The sequence below is a fragment of the Perissodus microlepis genome, chromosome 19 (assembly GCF_051167445.1).
Source record: "Perissodus microlepis isolate ML-2025 ecotype Zambia chromosome 19, ASM5116744v1, whole genome shotgun sequence".
NCBI classification, from domain to species: Eukaryota; Metazoa; Chordata; class Actinopteri; order Cichliformes; family Cichlidae; genus Perissodus; species Perissodus microlepis.
The window spans coordinates 26122731-26144452 of record NC_140479.1 but is presented as its reverse complement, the minus strand read 5'-3'; the positions used below and the strand labels follow the sequence as shown (position 1 = coordinate 26144452).

At 42.2% G+C, this 21722-nt stretch overlaps 1 protein-coding gene across 5 annotated transcripts; it reads right to left on the bottom strand.

Moving 5' to 3' along the window:
• Positions 1–1432: 1432 nt before the first annotated feature.
• ktn1 (kinectin 1) lies at positions 1433–21511 on the bottom strand. 5 transcript variants are annotated; one of them, XM_084914647.1, is made up of 36 exons: positions 21329–21511; positions 14068–14777; positions 13621–13779; positions 13393–13485; positions 13176–13306; positions 12931–13035; positions 12646–12786; positions 12346–12452; positions 11975–12119; positions 11326–11422; positions 11043–11227; positions 10860–10907; positions 10708–10745; positions 10513–10603; positions 10146–10214; positions 9962–9999; positions 9786–9876; positions 9553–9621; positions 9419–9456; positions 9034–9124; positions 8811–8923; positions 8641–8725; positions 8407–8447; positions 8192–8282; positions 7343–7429; positions 5817–5906; positions 5625–5711; positions 5456–5545; positions 5199–5291; positions 5023–5091; positions 4838–4921; positions 4018–4101; positions 2970–3053; positions 2779–2874; positions 2557–2667; positions 1433–2443 (listed from the first exon to the last, which is right to left on the bottom strand). In XM_084914647.1, exons 2-36 carry the CDS (start codon positions 14774–14776, stop codon positions 2414–2416), a joined length of 3780 nt encoding a protein of 1259 aa, XP_084770773.1. In that variant the 5' UTR covers position 14777; positions 21329–21511; the 3' UTR covers positions 1433–2413. The 5 variants fall into 5 exon arrangements, with proteins under 5 accessions (XP_084770773.1, XP_084770771.1, XP_084770772.1 ...); XM_084914645.1 differs by having other exon boundaries at positions 13393–13509; positions 21329–21510; XM_084914646.1 differs by having other exon boundaries at positions 13393–13509; positions 13621–13776; positions 21329–21510.
• Positions 21512–21722: the final 211 nt, after the last annotated feature.

Genomic DNA, 21722 nt, shown 5'->3' with positions numbered 1-21722 from the left:
ATTAACATCAGCTTCTTCGGCATTTGTGCATAGGGATCAAGCTGCATTTGGCCTGGAACTACAAGGGCCAGAGACTGATCTTAATGCTGTGGGTATAATGAATGTTTACTCCTTTTTTGTGTCACTGTCTCCTTTCTCTTTGCTTTCATCCGCCATTGTCTTTGTAATAGAGCTCTATGGTCTTTTCTGTGTCTGTCTGATTCAGGTTCCCACATGCATACCCACAGAAATACATATACACAGATTTTTTTTTCGGGGGGGGGGATCAAAGGCTTTCTACCACATACCACACTGATAGAGAGCAGATGCAGGGAGTGGGCTGCTTTTCTGGAGCTGTGCTGGTGTAGTATGGGTGTAAATCTGTGTTTAGGGGGAGGAGTCAAGCGTTAGCAAGCAAGAAGCATGCAGAGCAGAGGCGTACTGCAACAAACTAAATTGCACAATTGAGGGTATGAGTGTTAGCAAAGGAAACACAAGGCCCCTGTCAACTTCCTCACTGCTCTTTGGCAGGCTTTACATGATAGCATCTCTATGCAAGAGGTGAAACAATGAGCATGTGTCTGACAAAGTGAAACCTCAGATTTATGACATTTTAAAATCTCTGCAATTTCCACACAAAGGACATATTGATTACAATGGTGGAACTGTAGAAAATATCCCTCATTTTAGATATACTATCAAACGTGTACATTTTTAGGCGTGTAAGCAAATGACTGTATATTAGGAAATACCCATTTTGCAGTCAGTTGTGCACACATGGTTAAGCAGTCTGCAACAACAAGCTGTGAAAGTGCTTCCTGTGCGATCCAGTTTAACAAGTATATCAAAGATGCTGTGAAGCATATTTGTTCGCGAGGTTTCCATGAAGGCAACAGCTAGACCTCAGTCAGCTGACTGGAGCATGACAGTGTGGGAGAATGTGAGGAATGTGCTGATTCCATGTTGCCCGTGTTCCTGATCTGACCCGCACCCCTCCTCCAGGCAGCACAACAGTCCTGTTGTTTTAAAGGCCTTTTAACATGCAAAAGATGAGAGCAAGAGCTTTTCTGTGAAGAGAAGTCACAGTCAAGTCATGTCTAGTCGCATGCAGATTTATCCTTTTGTCACCTGGTCACACCCCAAATGTTCCATTATTGATGGCACGCAATATCAAGCTTTTTTACTATTATACAAAAACATACAATAACATACAATAACGCCTCTGCATGATAGACATGTTTATTCTGCATTGTCATGCTGAATTTACCTGCTAACAATCGCACCATTAACAGAAGCTTTGTGACTTTTCCTTTTCCCATGTTCAGGATTGTTAAGGCTATAAACAAAATCAATTTAAGTTCCAACTTAGGTTATGTGCTGCCCCACTGTGGCGAGAAGAGGGAAGTGCATTGGTAGAAGGATGGTGGGGGGGAAAGCAACACAGGAGGCTGAACAGATTTATCAAGCATCCCTTTTATTAACATCACCCGTTACAAAAAGAACAAAATCTTCAGTGTTAATGATCTTAGCAACAATATAGCAAGTGCTGATTACAGATGATATGGGACGCTTATTCCTAGAGTAGTTGCAGTAGGATTTAAAAACCCCTACACTGTTGACCTGGCCTTACACAGCCAGGGTCACACACACTCCCTTCTGTTTGGAGCTACAGTACAGACTTAAGTACAATTTGTCCATGCATCTCCATAGTTACAGTCACGTAGTGACCCTTCAGATATGCTGAGACCTCTTCTGATCTCCCTTCTCCCACCCAGTACTGAGCCAAGGTATAACATGGAGCTATGAATGAATAAATGCATAATGGATGCACAGTTGGATAGTTTTCTGATCAGGAGGCAAACAGATCAACAACATAGTGTATTTCAGCAGGTCCTAACTGATACATTTAAACACTACATAACTTTAAGTTAATAAGAAAAGGACTGAAAAACCAAAGTTTGTTTAGTCGAGTTGGAAATTCGTATCACTGCCCTCTCTTAAGACAAATAACAACAAAACTACTGCAGTACTCAAAAGGATTTCAGTGAAAAATACAAGCAATTTAAAACAGAGGAATGATTTCCACATAGTTTAAATTATGCTGGATGTCATTAAGTTTAGAATAAAAATTAACTGGCATTGTTGCTAAAAGAAGAGGAATGTGGTGGGAGTGGAATAGTGTGTATTTTGGTATAGTGCCTGGAGTTAACTGTAACCTCTGCCTGCTCCTCTGTGGCCAGCAGTGAGTCTGGGAGTGGTTTGCCAGCGTCTTGGCTAGAGTCAGTTTGAGGCTGCCTACAGTACAAGTGCAGTGATAGAGGTTGGAAGGGAGGAAGTGGCTGGGTGTGACAGTATGCTGTGATGTGGTCAGGATGAGACCGAAAGTCAAAGGTGGTCTCTGTAATACAGTCAGGGTGGCTGCGTGGGGGTCTCACTATACCTTGGGCAGATCTTTATCAGCCTCCTGAGGGAAAGCACAAACATTCAATTGCAAAGTTTAATCTTCATTGGCAAGAGGAAAGACAGGAGTATGATACCCAATTGTGAATAACAAAGAGCACGATCAAAAGGCCTCACCCCCTCCTGTCTCTTAGTGAGTTGCCGGCTGACAGTTTGTAGCAGCTGCTGCAGTTCGGTGACTGTCTGACCCAATCCTGCAGTCATTTTCTCCTTTCTGTCAATCTCCTCCTGTCACAAACACAATTTTTTGGTCTTAACATGACATTAAAAGGATCAGATGTCGCAACATAAACATTATTTGGTGTCACAACAGTGTTACAACACTCAAACTGCCCTTACTCTTTGTGATGACAGACTGCTGTTCTCGATCAAGTCATCAGCATTGTCTGTCACTTTTGAGAGCTCCCCTTGGATCAGATCAACAGACTGTTGGGCCTGCATGAAGGGACAGAAATTTCCGCTTGTTAGCATTGTGGTCGGCAGTTTGACCTTTATCAGAAGTGTAATGAAATCCAGATCATTCCCGTTACCTTATACAGGTCACCGGCCACTTTTTGCCTCTCGTTTTCTTCTGCCTCCAGCTTTGACAGCGTCTCAGTGAGCTGGGTTTTCAGCTGGAAAGAAACCAGACATTTAGATATTTTGCACTGTTGACCTGGCCTTTGAGTCCCGCTTCTAGTTTTTCAGAACATATACAAATCCTCCTGCCAACATTAACTACATTAAACAGTTCAACATTTGCACAGATTTCATTTTTTTTCCCCTGGGCCTGCTTAGACAATGTTCAAACCAAAAATAGCACTAAGCTCATGTGGGCTTTTTGGTACAAGCTGAGAGGATGAATCATAATCCAGGAAGTCCTGTTTAAGTAATAAAGTAATTCCCTAAATTTTATCAGACATCGTAATACTTCGTGTGTACTTCAGAAGAAATGACTGTATCACTGATAACTTTCCAGACTTTGTACTTTTCTGTCTCAGTTTTTCCACAACTGTAAGATAAATCCAGTCATTATGTCAATCACTTAACACAAGAACAGAAGGAATGCACACCAATTGGTATGAACCACATAGCAACGTGATCGTCATTCTTATAGTGCTATTGTTGAAGTGAACACAGCCAAAATATTGCTTAAAACTACTAAAGATTCATGACCACCGAAGACATTCAGTGACTATCAGACAAAACAGACGCATGGCTTGCCTGAAGGCATCAGAGAAGTTAAATTATAAGTGATAGACAAAGAGGAGGCATACATTTGGCCTGGCAGAGAAAGAAGATTTTTAATTAGCAAGCCATTTGTTAGACACAAGTAGAGTGCAGGTGCAGAAAAAGAAGAGTTAGTATTATAACTCAAAGTAAAGGTGAGTCATCACTCAGAAGCTTTAAATCCCCCCCCCCCAATCTTATTCATGACTCCACCATACAAGTCCAAATCTACAGTTTTTTTGAATGATGACCCACAGTTTTGCAGTAGATAGAGAACCCCGTTCTGTTGCAGTCAGTGTCGCGTCACTGCTGAGTGCAATAAAGGCTAAGATTTAAAGGAGCTCTAGCTAGAGGGTGAGCAACGCTTACCAAAGTCAGCTCCTCATTCTGTCTGATAGCCTCTGTATATGAGCCATCAAGTCTGGTCTGCAATTCAGTCAACAGATCTTTGAGCTGAAATTGAGTTTGACAGGGTTTTGTTTAATGTGGGTCTGTCATAGGTGAACCAGGTCAGCACTACCAGCACACAGTTTATGCAGTCATAAGGCATCCACAACCAAAGAAAAGTCACAAATGAAGCAGAGGGAACCAGTTGTGCATGACTGCAGATAACCAGATTCATAAGTGATTAAATTCACACAAAATAAAAACCTGTGCTGTGTGAACTTTATATTCCCAGAATAAACAAACTGTGGGATGCCACAAAACACCACACATGGAGCAGTTTTCACACATGAACTTTGGACAATTTCAAGACTTAATTTGGGATATTTCTCACAGTTATCAGTTACTCAGATGTAGCACAGAGCAGAAAATGCTGAAATAGCCTAAATCGGACACATTTGCACTCATGGAAATACTTAAGTCTTTTTAAAGTGAGGGGGCTGTGTGGGTAGAGCCTTGCACATGACATTCACTAGCTAGTGGTGAATGCACCAGGATGTTACCTGTGCTAATCACACATCAGTGCGATCCGACATTACAAAGACTTTTAAACTGCCATCTCTGTAGTCTAATGTCCAATCAGACTGCATATAACATTTGCAGTCTCAACGCAACCTCTGTTGGGTGCTCTCTGCAAATGTTCAGGGTAAAGGTGCATGTGTGAAAACAGCTCAACTGTTACACAGAGGTCGCACGTTCACCTCAAGAGGTTAAACATGACTGAAGAAGTCCAGTTTCTGCTCACCTCTCTGACTTCTGTCACATAAGTGGCACTCTCGCGCTCCGCCCTCTCCAACTCAGACTCCAAGTGCTGTTTTTCTCTTCTCAGCTACAGAGCACAACAGATGAGCAGAGATACAAATGACAGCCGCCCTAACAGGACATTTGCGAGTGTACATTGCAGACTTTTTGTGTGTTTGGTTTACTGACATTTTCCAACTCTGCTTCATCAGTTAGTCTCTCAACCTCTTGCTCCAAAGCTACGACTTTCTGGCTCATCTGAGATCAAAGAAAGAAGAACGATCCAGTGAGAGAGAACTCTCAATATTTCACTTCAGTGACTCTGCATTTTGGAGTTTTATCTCTTGCTAAACCTGAATCCATACCTCTCTTAGTTCTGCTTGCGATAGCTCCAGCTTCACCCTCCAGCGAGACTCTTCCTGCTCCACACTGTTCTGGAGGCGCTGCAGGATGCCCTCCTGTGGACACAACAGAAATGACAGCTCCATTTGGAAGGGAGATCACTGTGCTGCCATAATGGCAACTGATGGAAACTCCCTCACCCCCCTAAAGAAAAATAGGAAAAAAAAAAAAAAAAAAACCCCACAAACAAACCCAAAAGTAAAATAAAAATAACCCTTACTGTCTCTGCCAAAACCCTCTTGTACGTCTCACAGTCTTTCTGTAGAACCCTTTGAGTTTCCTCAGCTTCTTTCAGTTTCTCAGCCAGTTCCTAGAAAGTGGATCGTACTTACTGATGGACTCATTTGAAAAAGGAATGATGTTCAACTTTGCAGTTTTTCCAAATTTACCTCTGAGTCTCCTGATCCAGGGCTGGATTGTGGAGCTGAGTTTTCACCTGCTGCCCTTTCAAATCTTTGGAGCCATTCTTGATGGTTCTACAGGACAATTAAGGTGGAAAAATGAAGTAAACATCAACCACACAACATGTAGCTGTAGTGTACAAATGCATTTAGCATAGAGGTAAATGTTTCCTCTCATACCTGTTCAGAAGGCAGAGGCACATGTGGCAGAAGTCTGTGCAGAACATCTCGGCACTCAGCCTGACATACAGCCAGCGCTGTCTGGTTCTCCTAGAAGGTAGGGAGCAAATTGTAAAGGAACAAAAAGAGAAGAGGAGATTAACAAATGACTGTTTAAATACTTAACATATTTTCGATGACAAGGTCCAGTGGTCATCCAAGCATATAACCACCAACTTTCTCTTAACCCCCATCAATCTGTTTCAAACCAGTGATCAGGCTGCTTCAATCAAAATCCCACAAATTTTATAATGCCAGCTCGTTATCAAAGGACAAAAAAAAGAAATCTCACTCCCAGTTCCATTTACGCTGAGAAACCATAAGCATCAACAGACCACACCTAGGCCAGGTGTCACATCAGATTCAGAGCATCTCTCATTTGTGTTCACAAATTTACCTTGACACTCACCAATAAACAAAAAGTACTGATCAGTCCTCTAATAATACACCATCAACTCTGAGGTCTGAAAGGGGGAACGCATGCCATACACGAGCCAGCTGGCTGTCTAACCACTGTTTGCATTAACACGCTGTCACAAGACAGCTTTGACGCAGAGTGTGGAGCTGAATACAACCAACCAGCATGCACCGATAGCACACAACAGCTGCCAAGGAACTCCCTGGCTCAGGCGCGAGAAGGTGCTTTCTACTGTACTCAAATGGCAGGAGAGCAGCTGCTGTGCAGATAGTTCGGCATGTACCCTCACCTAATGTAGGAGGATGACTGAAATAAACATTACTGTAACTCTTAATAGCACAGCTATCTGGGAGCAAACTCTACATGAAGTAGAAATGCATGAAAAGAACAGCTGATTGTAGCTTAGATTTAGTTGCACTTTGTTCACCCTGATAGAGAACAAAGACGTTTCAGTTGTGAGAACAGAGCATTGAGAAACATTAGGACTGCTGCATATTCATTACAAGCTTTGAATGTTAACACTTCTCTTAAACAAAAAGGGAAAAAAAGGACTAGATTTGAATTAAACAGATTTTCTTTGATTAACTGGTGATCTTAACAGTACAATGTCACAAAGCATGCCACATGACAGAGAGACGACAGGAAGCTGCAAAATGATTACAATGAATCTCAATCTAATGACATCTAGTGAATTTCTAAGTCACTGCACACTCATTTCCAAGCATCGACCTAAGCTTTGGGTAAGGAAAGGAAAAAATAAACCTCTTACACTTAAAAGCGTAAAGGAAAGTTATGTATACACGCTTAAGAGGCCAATATTTGTTAAATAAAGTCAGAGATGCCCGAGGGGGAGCAGATTACTGTAGTTCAACAGCTCAAAAACAGCCAATTAAAAAGTTGAGGCCAAACAACAGAGCGGGAGGAGTAAAGGTAAATGAGTATGCAGCGTTGTTATGGATGATGGAAGAAAAGAAATTTCACTGGGTCGATTATGGCAAAACACAGCGTTTCGGAGGGGGATGCATCAGATTGAAACTAGAGTGAAGCAGACTGAGGTGAGGTGTCGAACCTTGACAGCTTTGCTGAGTTTCCCTTGAAGCATGGACTCGGTGGCTGACAGAGCTTCCATTGCACTCCAGTTTTTCTCCCGAAGCTCCTATTTTGGTCAGTTCCAGAGAGATACTACTTTCAGTTCAGCCTCAGGGGGGGAATGCATTCAGTGACCCTCAAATAAAGACTGGTAGAGTAACAAAACGAACCAAAGGCATTTCTCATCCATGCTCCAATAGCTAAAAATATGTAAAAAACAGAAAGTCTTGATAGTCCAACTCTGACACCATGTGTGGTTTAAAACAACATGCACAGCCTGCACAGGTATATTTAGTAAAAAATATTCGTTAAGTCATTTTATTTCTAATTAAAATAAGTGTCTTCAACTATAGTGTGCATATAATAATACAAATATGTTTATATGCTTCTCAGATTAAATAAACCTCTCTCAAAAATAAGAGAGACGAGTTTCTAATGCTCTGAATCACCCACAAGCACAAACAGGCTTGCTGAAACAGTCATGGCCAGCGGCGAGCACAACAAGAGTAGGCTGGAAGCCCTCTTATGCAATGCTCAGCTTAAGCAATCCAAAACAGACACTGAACTGACGTGTGTGTAATCGTGTTACATACACAACCTGAGCTGAAGAAAAATGTGTATTTGGTTTAAAACAAACAAAACAAGAAAAAAAAAGCACTATTTAAAATGAACAAAAAGCGAGTGGCAGACAACAATAGACAGAATGAATATATGCAGTGTGCAACACTGTGGGGGGAGTGCTTTGTGAAACACAATGGGCAGGGCTGATTGCTCATAGGGTTTGACCTGTGCTATTCCACAGTTCAGGTCATTGCTATGTGAAACCTACATCATTCTTCTTCCTTTGAAGGTTTACGGTGTTCCTCAGCTCAGCCAGCTCAGCCTGCAGAATGGAGACTTGTTTCTCCTTCTCTGACAACCTGACAGAAAACAGCAGAACCACACATTACAAAACTGATCACACTTCCGGTACAATACAGTAAACAGGCCTAAAAAATAAAACAGCATTGGTATTGTTTTGATATGCCATGCAATACTACTCACGCTGTAAGGAGCTCTGGGCTTGGCACTACCGTGTGGGACTGCTATATGAGCGGGAGAGAAACAGACAATGAAAACCAGCACTGAATATCTCATGACACTAAAATAGGAACAGCCAAATAAAGAAGCTATAGCATGACGACAACCTTTAACATAGTAAAGAGAGCCCCCCCTCCTCAAATGACATCTGGATGATTTTTAGCCAGAAAATGTGTAACACGAGCACTGTTGCTGTACCTGCTGAATCTTCTCGCTTAGCTCCTTCGTCCTTGCCTCCAGCTCACTCTGTAGTGTCTGGATCTTCTGGTCCTTTCCCACCAGCCTGTTGGTCAAATGTTGGTCATCAAAAGTCGGATTTGAAAGGCGTGTGCGTAGGGAGCTTACACTGAGGTGCTGATTTAACTCACTGAGCCTGGAGTTCTTGGAGCTGAGTAGCAGAGCTGGTCAGCGCTTCTGCTGTCTCCTTCTGTCTCAGCTGCTCTATCTCTGCCTGCAAGGCAGCCAACTGCTGCTCCAGAGCCTGTGAGACAAAAACTGATTCAGACAAGAGCCCAAACAAGGACAACACTGAAGAAAGGGTCTTTTGAAATCTGCCAAACTGTTTATACTGATACAAGGAAAGGGCTGCACCTCAACTGTCTTCTCTCTGGCCGAGCTGCTGTCTTGTGCTGCCTGTAGACTTTCCTCCACCATTTTCAGCTTTGTTTCCTTTTCTTGGATCCTTTGAAGCACAATAAAATAAGGGTCATTACATTGTAAAGCCTGTGAAATCTGCTTATCTTCACAATATCAACAATGAGAGGACATTCAACAATGGACAGCCTCTTGTTCCAATGGGAATGGATGTTGAAAGAGCTACTTTGAGGGGTGTGTCTTAGGAGTGTCCTGGACTGCCAGGGGGAATTCGTTTTTTATATGCTTACAGAGTCAGTGGTAGCCTTTGTTTTCATGAATAGGATATGGTTGGAACTAAACCTTTGTACTAAATAATCAAAATAAACTTTATTGATCTTACTTGCTCTGGAGTTCTTCCACCATCAGCTCTGAAGACACCTTTAGTTAGAGGGAAGGAAAAAGGAAAAAAATATACATACAGAATAGGAATCAAAAATTCAGGAAATACTTCTTAATAATCATTTTAGAACCCACCTGTTTATCCATCTTTTTCTTAAGGTCCTCAATTTCTTGTTTAAGTGACTCATTCTCTTTCCTTGCAGTCTATATTAGGGGAGACAAATGACTTTAAGACTTCATATCAATTAAAGATTGTGGTTAGCAGGCCAACAGTATTATGCGGAGTCACTTAGTGGAACCTGTGGTCAGATAAATGTGTTTATATGAGCCAGCATGTTTTGATTGTGTCTTTTAGAGAAAACAGATACCTTAAGCTCCTCCTCTTTGTTGGCCACCTCAATCAACCCTTTCTCCAACAGGCCCTCTACAGTTTTCATGTTTTCCTCCTTCTCCCGGACACTGTTCAAAGAATTATGGATCATTTATTTCATAGACAGATTAAGACGCTGATGTATTTAAAATGTGCTCCAGTTCTCATACCTACCTCTTCTGGAACTGGTCCAAAGCCAGCTGGGATGCAGTCTGCAAGAGGACATCCAAAAGTAGATTGTTTCTAATTTAAAACAAACAAACAAACAAACAAACAAACAAAAAACAAAAAAAAAACCCACACCAACATATAGTGGATTTTTTTTTCTTAAACAGTAAAGCAAAGCAACACAACTAACCTGATCAGAAATCTGTGCCTGCAGATTCTGAATCTCTGCCTTCAGTGACATGTTCTCATTGTGCAAGGCCTGCAGATGAATACAGGCGACACTTATTATGCCAAGTCAACGGAGGATCTGACATACTGTGCAATCACTTGGAAATTATAAAGAATTCCTAATTCTGTCTTAGGTTTACAATACCAGGAAGTGCATTAAATCCATTTGTCATCTGAACCCAAAATATCTGCAAATCTGAGCATGCCCTCTTCCCGTGGGGAAGAGGACTTCAAACTACATTTCCACTCAACACAGCAACACATTCCTGCAAACTAATGAACCGGTACAATGTAAGAGAAGCTGTAGTGAAGTGCTCTTCTGAATATACCTGCATGTTAGTTTCTCTACTAGCCCCACTACTCCTCTCAGCGTTTAGAGAATCCTCCAGACTTTTTCGCTGCAGCTCCTTTTCAGCCAGACTAGGCAAAAAAGAAAAACAACAACACAGGGAAAGATGAAATATAGCTCAGTGATACAGCCTGAATGTGATCCACAATATCTGAGAAGATGAAATCTTTCTTACAGCTTTTGCAGCTCCTCAATGTGGGAGACATGAGTGGCCTAGATATCAAACAGAAATGTCATTAGCCTACATTCTCTCTCTCTCACACACACATCTAGGTACTCGTCCCATATTGACTTTAAATGCTAAGTGTGTGAAGTTGACCCATTTACCTGCGTAGAGATCTGGACCTGAAGACTTTTGTTCTCATTCATAAGTTCCTGTTAAACACAAGTCATTAGTGAGGATTAGGTTGAGGACTATAATATAATTCACATCCATTTTGATATCATTCCATGTAACTACAATAACAGTTTTTCTTGCTGCAGGTTTGGCACTGCGAGTTGTGAGCACACCTGAACCCGGGCCTGGAGCGAGTCGTCCTGCATACTGTGCTTGGACATTTCCATCAGCTCCCTCACTTTCTGTTCCAGCCGGTCCTTGGAGACCACAGCTTCAGTCAGGCTGCTGTGTAGAGTCTGGATCTCCTTGTTCTTGTTGCTCATCTCAGCCTCAACTGCCAGCAGCTGATTGTGGAGCTCTGCAACCACACAACAGCCGTCACTGAGCCACCATCATTTTTTTTTAGGGTTCACAAGAATTAAAACTTTTGTTTGGTGCAATGTTATGTTTTATCACCTTGTTTGGAGGTCTGAATTTTCTCTCTTTCGGCATTGACACTGTGGATAAAGTTTTGCAGCTCCTCCCAGCGGCGCTTAGCATCCTGCAGCTGTGCCTGGAGACAGATTCAAACTCTGTGAACACTTTCCTTCCATACATTTTCATTGGAATTGAGCGATCGTATAAATTTTGCAGAGAAAATTAAAACTTTATGAAATCCATCAGAATATCTAGAGGCTTATGTGCAGATACTTTCTCTGATTTTTTTTTTTCTACACAGTGCAATTCTCGCACTAAAGCTCTTTGCCAAGACTTGTTTGTGTCGAGCCAGCAATTTAAATCTCCATCTTATGATCGTGGTCTGCGACAAGTCAGGAAAGGCTCATCTGAGTGTCTAGCAAGAAAAGTGTTGTTTATACACAGCACAAAGCCTCAAACATTCCTGCTTCCAAAGGCAACAAAAATCCTTCCAGCTCAGGTTCTGTTTCCCATAACCCTCACCGGGACTTCCACTACAACCTCCTCCCATTTCCCGAGTAATGCTGCCACACCCGCTAACCAGATTTGAAGCTTGTCCAGGTTTTGCACAACTCGGTTCATTTTTGTCTCAGCTGGGAAAACTGAAGCACAGGCTAAATAAACACACCGCGCATCTGGATTAGCGTACCTCCAGCTGGGACACGTTCTGCTTGTAGCTGACCTCCAATGACTTCCTCTGGTGCTCCTCCTGCTGCAGCTTGCTGTTGCTGTCTGATAGCTCTTTCATCAGGCCGGCATACTCGGAACGCAACTTGTTTAGTTCGGCCGAATTCCTATCAAGCACATGTACGTGACATGAAAATGCATTTGTTAAGGGATATGTATGGGAAATTGCAGCAGAAGCATTCTACAAATAGCTTAGACTATTGTGTAACGAAAGATAAGGTAAAAAGACAATGAGGTGACTAAGAGAGATAGCTGGAATCACTATGCTTCACTACGCTGAGCATGAGAGATGTATGGAGCTCTAGGGAGCGTGAACAGCTGTGTAACACTGACTTGCTCTCCATCTGGTTGGTGGCAGAGCTGACTGCGTCCCTCAGGATGCTGTTCTCTTGCTGCAATCGACTGATCTGGCCTTCCAGCTGCTCCCTCACCTGCTGAAACTACACACAATCAACAGTACTCAGTCTTCACCAACTCTCTCTGGAGTGCCAAAGAAGCTGCCAGAAGTTTTTTTTCTTCACATTTTTGAAATTCCTCATTTCTTAAACAACACTAGCAGTTATCCAAGTGTTATCAAGTATAATACAGGCCAGTACTTGCTGTACTGATAATAGTTGAAATGTAAGGCTTCACCTTTATTTGCATTGTCTGGAGCTCTTGGTAGGTGCCCTGTGCTTTGCCCTGCATACTGCCCAGTTCTTTCTCCATCGCTGCGCGTTGCTCCCTCATCATTGATTCCACCCTGTTTGTCTTCTGCTTCTCAACTTGCAGCTCCTGAAGCAAAGTGTGAAGATAAATTAAGCATTTTACTGAACCAAGTGGAATTATTCCAGCATTACAGTGATTAAGTTGGAAGGAAATCAGTCATGTCACAATCATTAGGGGGAACAAAAAAAAGAAAAAGATTGGACTCTAGACCTGACTGAGCTGTTTCACTTTGTCTTTGGCAATGGAGGCCTCCTCCTGCAGAGTCGTCAGAAGCTTTTCCCTTTCCTGGGCAGTCGGGTCAGGCCTAGTTGAGGACTGTCAGTGAAAGAGAACACATTTTAAAAGAAGGCATAGAAAGTCCAACTACAAACACTGGGTGACCTGCCAAATGCAAACAGTGTGGAATGTTGTTTGTGACAGCACCCAATTCAGCTTATCTCTTATTAATCTCTCACCTTGTGCCAGGCATCCACGGCATTAGGGCTCTTCTCTCGCAGTAGAGCCATCACACTGACGGCCTCTGCATCTGACAGAGCCAGGCTGGACAGACCGGAGAGCAGCTCCTTCAGTTTCACCTCTGTGTTCTCTGTTAAGGCCAGCAAAAATGAGAAACCGAGTTTAAAAGGGCTTACAAATATTTTGGGATTAAAAACCCACGCTTTCACCTCTTACCCTTATCAGTCTCGTTTTTCTGCTTCTTGCCAGACCCTTTGGATGGTGCGTCATCGTTATGGGCTGCCTGGTGGTTAGCAGAAGCTGCTGAGTCTGGCAAAATATGGGCTTCATCAACTGGATTTCAGAAAATACTCTTTATTAGATTTTGTCTTTAGAGTCTTAATAGAGCCAAATTCTTCAAATTTAATGTTATTAATTAATAACGTAATAGTTTATCATCATTACCATGATCAGTTTTCTGCTTCTTGGCAGAATTCTTCTTTTTGCCACTGGTCACGCTTTGAGTTGCACCATCTAAAACTTTGGTTTCAGCCACAATGGGAGCTTCTTTCTTGACAGTAGCTGGGGCCTGCTCCACTTTAACCTCTGTATGCTGCTCATCTGCTGGAAAGACAGGACAGCAAGTTCAGAAAACCTTCTCAGGTTGTCTTGATTGATTAAATAAGAATGCTCGATTATCATTAAAGTTACTGGCACAAATATCCAAACTTGAGAAAGTAGCAACTACAGCAATATATCTTCTCAATTTTACCACAACTGCTGTAATTTCAAACAAATACTAACCAAATGAAACTGCTACTTGCAGTTCTCATTTTTCTCAAACCCCCCCCCCCCCCCCCCCCCAAAAAAACAAAACTGCAACCATTTTAAACATTACCCTTGGTTACTAACCAGACTCCACTTTTTGTTTCTTCTTTTCCTTCTTTTTCCCAGAAATCTGGGGAGGTGTCTGAGCTTGAACGGGAGCCTGAACAGCTTGGATCTGGACCTGAACCTCACGTTTTGGTGAGGGTGTGCTGGACTGTTTGCTTGCAGCCAATGGTGCCTCTGTCTTGCAGCTGACTGGCTTGGAGCCGTTCACTTCTGGCTCCTCAGAGGGGGAAACTGTGGTGGCGGCGGCAGCGGTAGCAGCAGCGGCGGCGGCGGCAGCAGCAGCTTTGGCAGCCTTCTTCTCCTTCTTCTTTCTCTCTCTCAGACCAGCAGGAGCCTCTGGTGACACCGAAACAGGCACATAGGGAGTGGGTGTAGGTAGAGCAGGATCAGGGGTAGCAGCAGGTTCCTCCTCTACCTCCACAGTGGAGCTGTTGGCACCTTCAGCCACATCGAAATCCCGCAAATCCTCCTCTGACTCCCCCCCACCTCCAGTTCCTCCGCCGCTTCCCCCACTGGAGCTCTCCTTCTTCTTGCTCTTCTTCTTTTCATTCTTTTTACGGGGGTCTGGCTTGCTTGGTGGCAACTTGAGGTCACGCTTCTGCTTAGCAAGCACCTCATCGTAGGAGGTTTCTTTCATGAAGAGCCAGAAGAAGAGGAACATGAGGGCGATGACCAGTGAAGGGGCCAGGATGAGCAGGTACTGAGAGTCGTAGATATCCACCGCCATTCTGAAAGTGGACAATAACCCAAGAAAAACAAAACCAAGCTTAGTTTAGGAAACTTATCTTGTTCAATTTACACTTAATATTGGTTTGAAATTTTAATAGATAAAGACTAATAGACTGATAAAGACAGCTAAATACCAGATCCTGAGGGGATAAACTGCTCAAATATTGAAACTGATATAATGAGATTTATAGGATTTATACTCTCAGTCAGCTTGCTGCTGCTTTCCATCTAACAAGTCTGGCTGGTCTCTCAGCGAGCATATTAAGTTTCAGTCACAGGAGCCAGAGTGATGGCTGAATGTGACAAGTGAAGGGTGGATCCCTCACGAAGGCTAAGAAATTGCATTCTCACAGGCTAGCGCTTTTTCAGTCACACTGTAAAAAAATATCCCAGTTTATCTGCCTTTTGATTTTAATGGGGACTAGAATACGCAGAATGAACAACATGCTGCATTCACAAAGATTTGAAACTTGCAACTGCAAAAACAGACTCAACAGGAAACTGCTTACTGAGCTCACAGACAGGAGAGTGAAGGACAGAGCTATAGATCTCCTTGCAAACTGACATCTTTTTGAAAACAGAAAAGATTGCCGGTTTAATTCACTTGGACACTGAATTCACTATTCAGACCCTAAAACTGCATGCATCTTTGCACAAACTCTTTGGTTATAGACCTCAGAACAGTGTTCAGACCTGATTCTCTAGGCAGAGTTCATGAGTGGAAATGGATTATGATAGGTGTACATAGGGGGCAGAGTGTAAGCACACCAGTAATGCTGAGAAGGTAGGAGAGGAGATTCTTCTTCTTCACACCCTGCCCCCTCTTAGCGATATGATCCAATTAGAAGACAGTCCCCCAGCCACACAGCTTAACGTATGTACACATGTGTAACTTGTGTAAAGAGAGACACACCTGTACCTAAAACACTGACTGTGAGACTCAACTTTGTTTGCCCTGGTTTAAAAGGGGACCAAATAGGTCAAGATCATTAGAAAGGCAACTAGGCTAAAAAGAAAATGGCTCACAGTCTCTTAAATAGTCACCTCCCTCTCTCAGCCCCCACAAGAATGACACGGTGGTTATTCTAAACTCATATCGGACCGGATTTGCAAGGGGCAAAAATACACCTACATCCAAGTGTCACAGGATGAGATCTGCTGCAGCTGCAGTTCGGCCCCCGCCTGCATAAAGCCAAAAGAAGATGATGTTCCTCCACCCCAAACAGAGTTTACAGAGTCAAGTGGTCCTAAGACATCATCAGCTTTGCATCTGCCAAAGATATTTCTAGGAACTATGTGGTGAGTTTGAGCTGACTCCTCAAGGCTATGCAGCAAGAATAAACTAGCACAAACTGGCATTTTTCCCCCTATATTTCCCCTTTAGGCTCCAGTTTTTCCTCCCTAGTTCATATCTTTTTCGCTTTAATCGCCCCGATAAGATGTTTTTGTCACATTCTTTGCAAATTTCCAGCAATGGCAACAACTTTACTAAAAATAAATAAATAACGAACCATTTTACAACATTGCTGCAAAGTATGTCTTGCAAATCAACACACAACGACACCACGTGCAAAACGGTGACTTATCACAAAAATTAAACCACCGTGTTTTGACAGTGGGGGTAAGTTAAGCCCTGGGTGACGGCAGCAGTATTGTGTCTAACAATGCAGAGTGGCAGCGACAGTGAGTGACCTGAAGTGCGACACAATCCCACTATACTCAAGATTTGTGGCAGCAATACAGCGTAGGAGTCACTGTTGTAGAGCAGACGTCTTTAGTAATTTGGATTAAGCAGATTACCCATGATAATACATTTAAGAATAACTTTCCACTGCAGGGCTTCCTGTGGACTGGCAGGCTTAGTATAATGTTGATACTGTTTCACTCCCTTCTCCTCCCCTCCCTGCCTCGCCCAACCCTTCCCATTACACGCAGCACATAAAAACACATCAGGCTCATTATGACTACTATTTGATCCAATTTTGAAAAACTGTTTGCCTTTGAAACAGCACGCCTTTCCTGTGAACAAACTACAAGCTCCCCATTATGTAACATCTTTGAAACATTCTTTTTTGGGTCCAGTTTTTATTATATAACATTTTTACTTTTACTTTGACTCAAATACATCAGATTGTCTCATCTTAATAATTGATTGAAAATGGCTGTCTTATTCAACCAACCCAAGGACTGAATTCCTTCACACTCACAGAAAACATAAACTGTGTGCAAAGACATATCTGTGAAAGCATGCACCAAGATGTGGTCTTTATAAGAGATTTTACTCTCTGCTGGTCTTTTGTACTGGTATCTTATCTGTGACCTCATTAGAAAATGTGCCATTCATTTTGAGCGTTAAAGCTTTACACTTGAACCAATAAGAAACACTTAAAAACCAAAAATGTATTTCACAGTTCTGGATGAGACTGCCCCAAACATTAACTACCTGGAACACACTGCAGGTTTTATAAAAAAAAAAAAAAAAAAAAAAAAAAAAAAAAAGGTCAAAACATGACGAAGCCCTTTTAAACTATGTACTACAAACACAACAAGTTCCTAGTGTAAATAAAATCATTAACTTTCAGTTGCTGCTAGATCAGGAAATTGCTGATTGCATATTAGAGGACACTCCCATGCCAGAGTACATTATGTGTCAAAATAACTCCGCGTTTCTTCCTGGTATTTAAAGTGTGGGTGGGGTAAGCAGTTTGAAGGTATGAGGCTTGGTTGCTTTGAGTCCCTAGCCTCAGACTGGAAGGTGCATGAGATTTTTTTTGTACGGCCTGAGGCTTGTTCCAGCATCAAAATGAGCCTGCAGGACAAAGCCCTCCCGGGTTATTGGCTCCCCGGAATCTAACCACTTGGCTGGCCAGCCCTCTTGATTTTGGCAGACATGGACAACTCCTGATAACTATCAGGTCCAAAAAGCAATACAGAGAGTAATTGAAAAATCAGGCCATGCATACATAACCCATAGGCGACCATGGCTCAGGGGGTTGGGAAGCGTATCTGTGACCGGAAGGTCGCCGGTTCGATCCCTGGGCTCTCTGTCCTGGTTGTTGTGTCCTTGGGCAAGACACTTCACCGGCCAGAGGGGCCGATGGCGCGATATGGCAGCCTCGCCTCTGTCAGTCTACCCCAGGGCAGCTGTGGCTACAACCGTAGCTTGCCTCCACCAGTGAATGAATGCGAGAGTGAATGAATAGTGGCATTGTAAAGCGCTATATAAATCCAATCCATTATTATTATTATTATAATAAATGTAAAATAGGCAACAAGTCATTTTAAAGTCATTTTAAAACGCATCTATAGTCCAGGACACTACAGAAAATTTGAGCTTTTTTAGTTAAGTGTGCAGTTTCTCTACAATAAATTATATAGCCAATGTAAGTTTAATAAACACTATGAAAAATGTAAAAAAAATTTCTGGATCAAACCTACAGTAGAATGGTGGGGAGACAGCCAAATGAAAATGTGTTACAAAATGTAATTAAGTGGTAATAACATAATAAATTCATATAATCGTTAGGACTGTAACAACTGTATGCAGGATTTTTATTTCTAGCAGCAAGTCAATGTTCACGACAAACTGTAGGAGGTGCACTAGCAGTCACTTTACCTTTATGTTTTAATGTTATAATTACTTTGAAATGATGAAGAACATCTTTGTAATGAAAAGAAAGTGTAAAGTGTGCCATTTTCAATTCAAATTTAGTACAGGGTTACAGCAACAGTCACTTCAAGACAAAGACTTTATTATTAGAGGGGAAATTCCAATGAATAGATGGTCTGCCCTGAGTAAGCACTTGGCGACAGTGGGAAAGAAGACCTGCTTTTCAACAGGAAGTGACATCTGGCAGTACTAGGGTCAGGAAGGGGCAATTTACAGGCCCTTACATTTGGAGACTAAATGGGTAAGAAGACAGAAAAGAGGAGCACAAACCACAAACAAACGGGGGGTTAAAAATGGACCACTGTTTTTTCTACTTCCTCCACTATTGTCTACTAAAGGAAACTTTTGAGCGTGGGTTTTGTTTTTGCTCTTCAAAGGAGATGCCATTATATCAACCTCATCCCTACATGTCATTTGTATTTTATTTACATGTTTTGTGTCTGTATTCTGATTAGGGCTGCCACGATTAGTCGACTAGTCACGATTACGTCGACGACTGATTTAATAGTCGACGCGTCGTTTGAAGCTTTGTAAGATCCCAAAAGACGCAGGAATAAGTAGTAGGATTTAAGAGTGTAATAACGGACTGAAACAGAAGATGGCAGCACTGCATGTAGAAGGATGCCAGCTGCCGTTAAACCCCGAAGAAGTAGCTCTGTCCCAGAATTCATAGCGCAGCCCAGCTGAGCTCAGTTTCCAACAATGGCGGCAGCTAGTTAGTTTTAATGTTACTCTTATTATTCTTTCTGGGTCACAAAATAAACGTTTAACATATTTTCAGGCGAGAATGTAGCTGTGTAAACCTCAAATATCTGCTCAGTTTATCAAGACACCACATATTTTCAAAAGCGCTCCGACGTTTTCGGAGACTTCTGTTACCCACTAGCTCGATAGCTAGCCGGGGGCAAGGCTCACTAGAGCCCGTGAGAACACCGGACTCCCGGCAAATCGTTTCCAAACCCACCGCTGTCTTTCGCTACTCAGGTTAAACATGATATATAAGTCACTTAGATAACTTACAAATGTTATTGTTTGGCTTTTTTTTTTGTATTTTATTTGTTCCTGAGTAAATCGGTTTGGCTGAGATTAAAGTTATAGTTTTTACACAGCTGAATAAACGTCAAGCAGACAACTGATTATCAGAAGTGTGAGATGCTTGAGAATATACTCCGGTGTCCTGTTATATTTTGGATAGCAAGGAGTTTATTAAACTTCACCGAAACAATCTGCAAATTTCATTAAAATTTAATAAACTATCATCTTGTCTTTATTTTTAGTTAGCACATACCTTAAACACTTAAAGCTGTAAGCTAATGATAGTTATATAAGAGCAGATGCATGCTGGTGCAATAAGCTGTACGTTTTACAATGGATGCATGATCTGATTAGTCGACTAATCCCAAAAATAATCAGTGACTAGTCGACTATCAAAATAATCGTTTGTGGCAGCCCTAATTCTGATTTATAATAATTACATAGATTAGCTAGATTGTTGTAATATGTTGTTTTATTCTTAAAATTTAAGAAATGTCATATTCACCAACAACACCTTTTACCCACAAAGAATCTGATAGTCAGGCAATTAAAATAATCTACCTTAGATTTATTGTTAAGTCAAATGGAAGTTGGCTCTGTCTGAATACTGACATTCATCTTTATCAATCTTCTGGCAATAAACTAAAGAAAGTACCAAAGTACACAGTGACTGAGGTTTTGGTTTTATTAGAAAACATTAACAAAAAAGTTATCTGCAAGGATATGATCCTGCCTGTCAGGCTTTATCCAGGAAAGTATGTCAACAGTAAACCACTTCAGATTAGAACCCATCTACAGACAGACCTCAAAGAAACTAAAAAGAGCACTGTTGTAAAGCAAAGCTAACAATGCTTTCATCAAAAGACAGAGGAAGCTGAGGCATAACCCTAAAGGCTTTTTAAAATAGGGGCAGTGAGGTCTTGGAAGAAATCTCAAGCTCCTTCAGAGACGTACTTTAGTTTTGTGTTTACTTAGTGAGTAAAAGTCAGTTTAACAAAGTCTCACTTTTCCACAGTAACGTGTTTGGTCACTAACCCCATTATAATTCCTTCTTATTGTGCTTGCCAGCACCTAAACTTGGTGATATAGCCCCGAGTCACCTCAACATTTACCAGCTGAGCCCTAAATGTCCCAGCATGCTAGGTCATGCCACACGTAGGATCGTGGGCCTTGTGCTGACTAGTCAGCCAAGATACGCAATGGCAGCTATTCTTACACTTAGAAGAACACTGTCAATGATTGCAGCATGTAATCACAGAAAAAGCAGAAGTGTCCTAAGCTCCTTGTCACGTCATACTCAAATAAACCACGAAAACGAAAGAAAAGACAACACATGTCACAAAGATGACTTCCCAGAATGACGAGCAAAAATGTCCAACTGCTGGGCCTTAACTGTGTTCCGGCCACGGTCATAAACAGTTGCTACTATGTATAAATCCATGAGCGAAAAGACCCGTCACCACTTTTTAAGTTCGACTCAGTGGCTATAGCTCAACACTATGAATGGGCTAGCTAACTAGCAAACTAACGACAGCAAGGCACTAGCCTTAGCTGCCCAATCCAATTAGTACAGAGGCGACAAAACTGACCACACAAATGTTAGCCGGAATACTTTGACTGTCTTTCACACTCTCTGGAGGGGTGGACATTTGCCCACCGGGCCTCATTCCTCCTCAGATCCTAGCCTCCGTCTCTCTTGAAATCTCTGACCCGTCCCCATCCTTCCGTTAAAGTCCTGAGGGCCGTTCCCAGGCCTACGTGAAGAGCTAAGCTGTGCTAAGTACGGGTTGAGCAGCTTTTTTCACAAGAAACGAATAGATTTCCCGAAACAGCCGCTAGAAATACCTGTAGCTTCAGTTTGCTGTTCCCTTAGCTAGTAGTGAAATGGCGTTGCTCTGCGTTGACACCAGCACACTCCTGCCTTCCCAGGGCAGCTCCAACCCGGCTTTCTTCTGCGCTATCCGTCACAGAGAATCTGCTGTTTCTGGTTCGCGGGGGCGGGTCACAGTCAGCCTGCTAAGGAGCGTTCATTTTGAGACTCGTGGCACACCGAAGGCCACATGTCATCACATTACAAATAATAAGTAAAAAGTACCGCCCTTTCGAAACATTCTTGGCTCATAAATCTTACGATACTGAAAGAGGAGTGGTCCAGCGCACTTCCCCAAAGTCTACAGACCAGAGTACTATAGTTGTATGACAAGTTCCAGCAGATCTTTGCTTACCATTATGGCTTACG

Bases quoted from the DNA above. Each gene is read 5' to 3' on its own strand.
- ktn1 (XM_084914645.1), bottom strand. From the start codon at position 14,776: ATGGCGGTGGATATCTACGACTCTCAGTACCTGCTCATCCTGGCCCCT. The intron at 13,307-13,392 runs GTAAGAGGTGAA...TGGCCTTAACAG, and splicing joins GAAAAACGAGACTGATAAGG to AGAACACAGAGGTGAAACTG. The intron at 13,036-13,175 runs GTGAGAGATTAA...TTTCACTGACAG, and splicing joins CCGTGGATGCCTGGCACAAG to TCCTCAACTAGGCCTGACCC.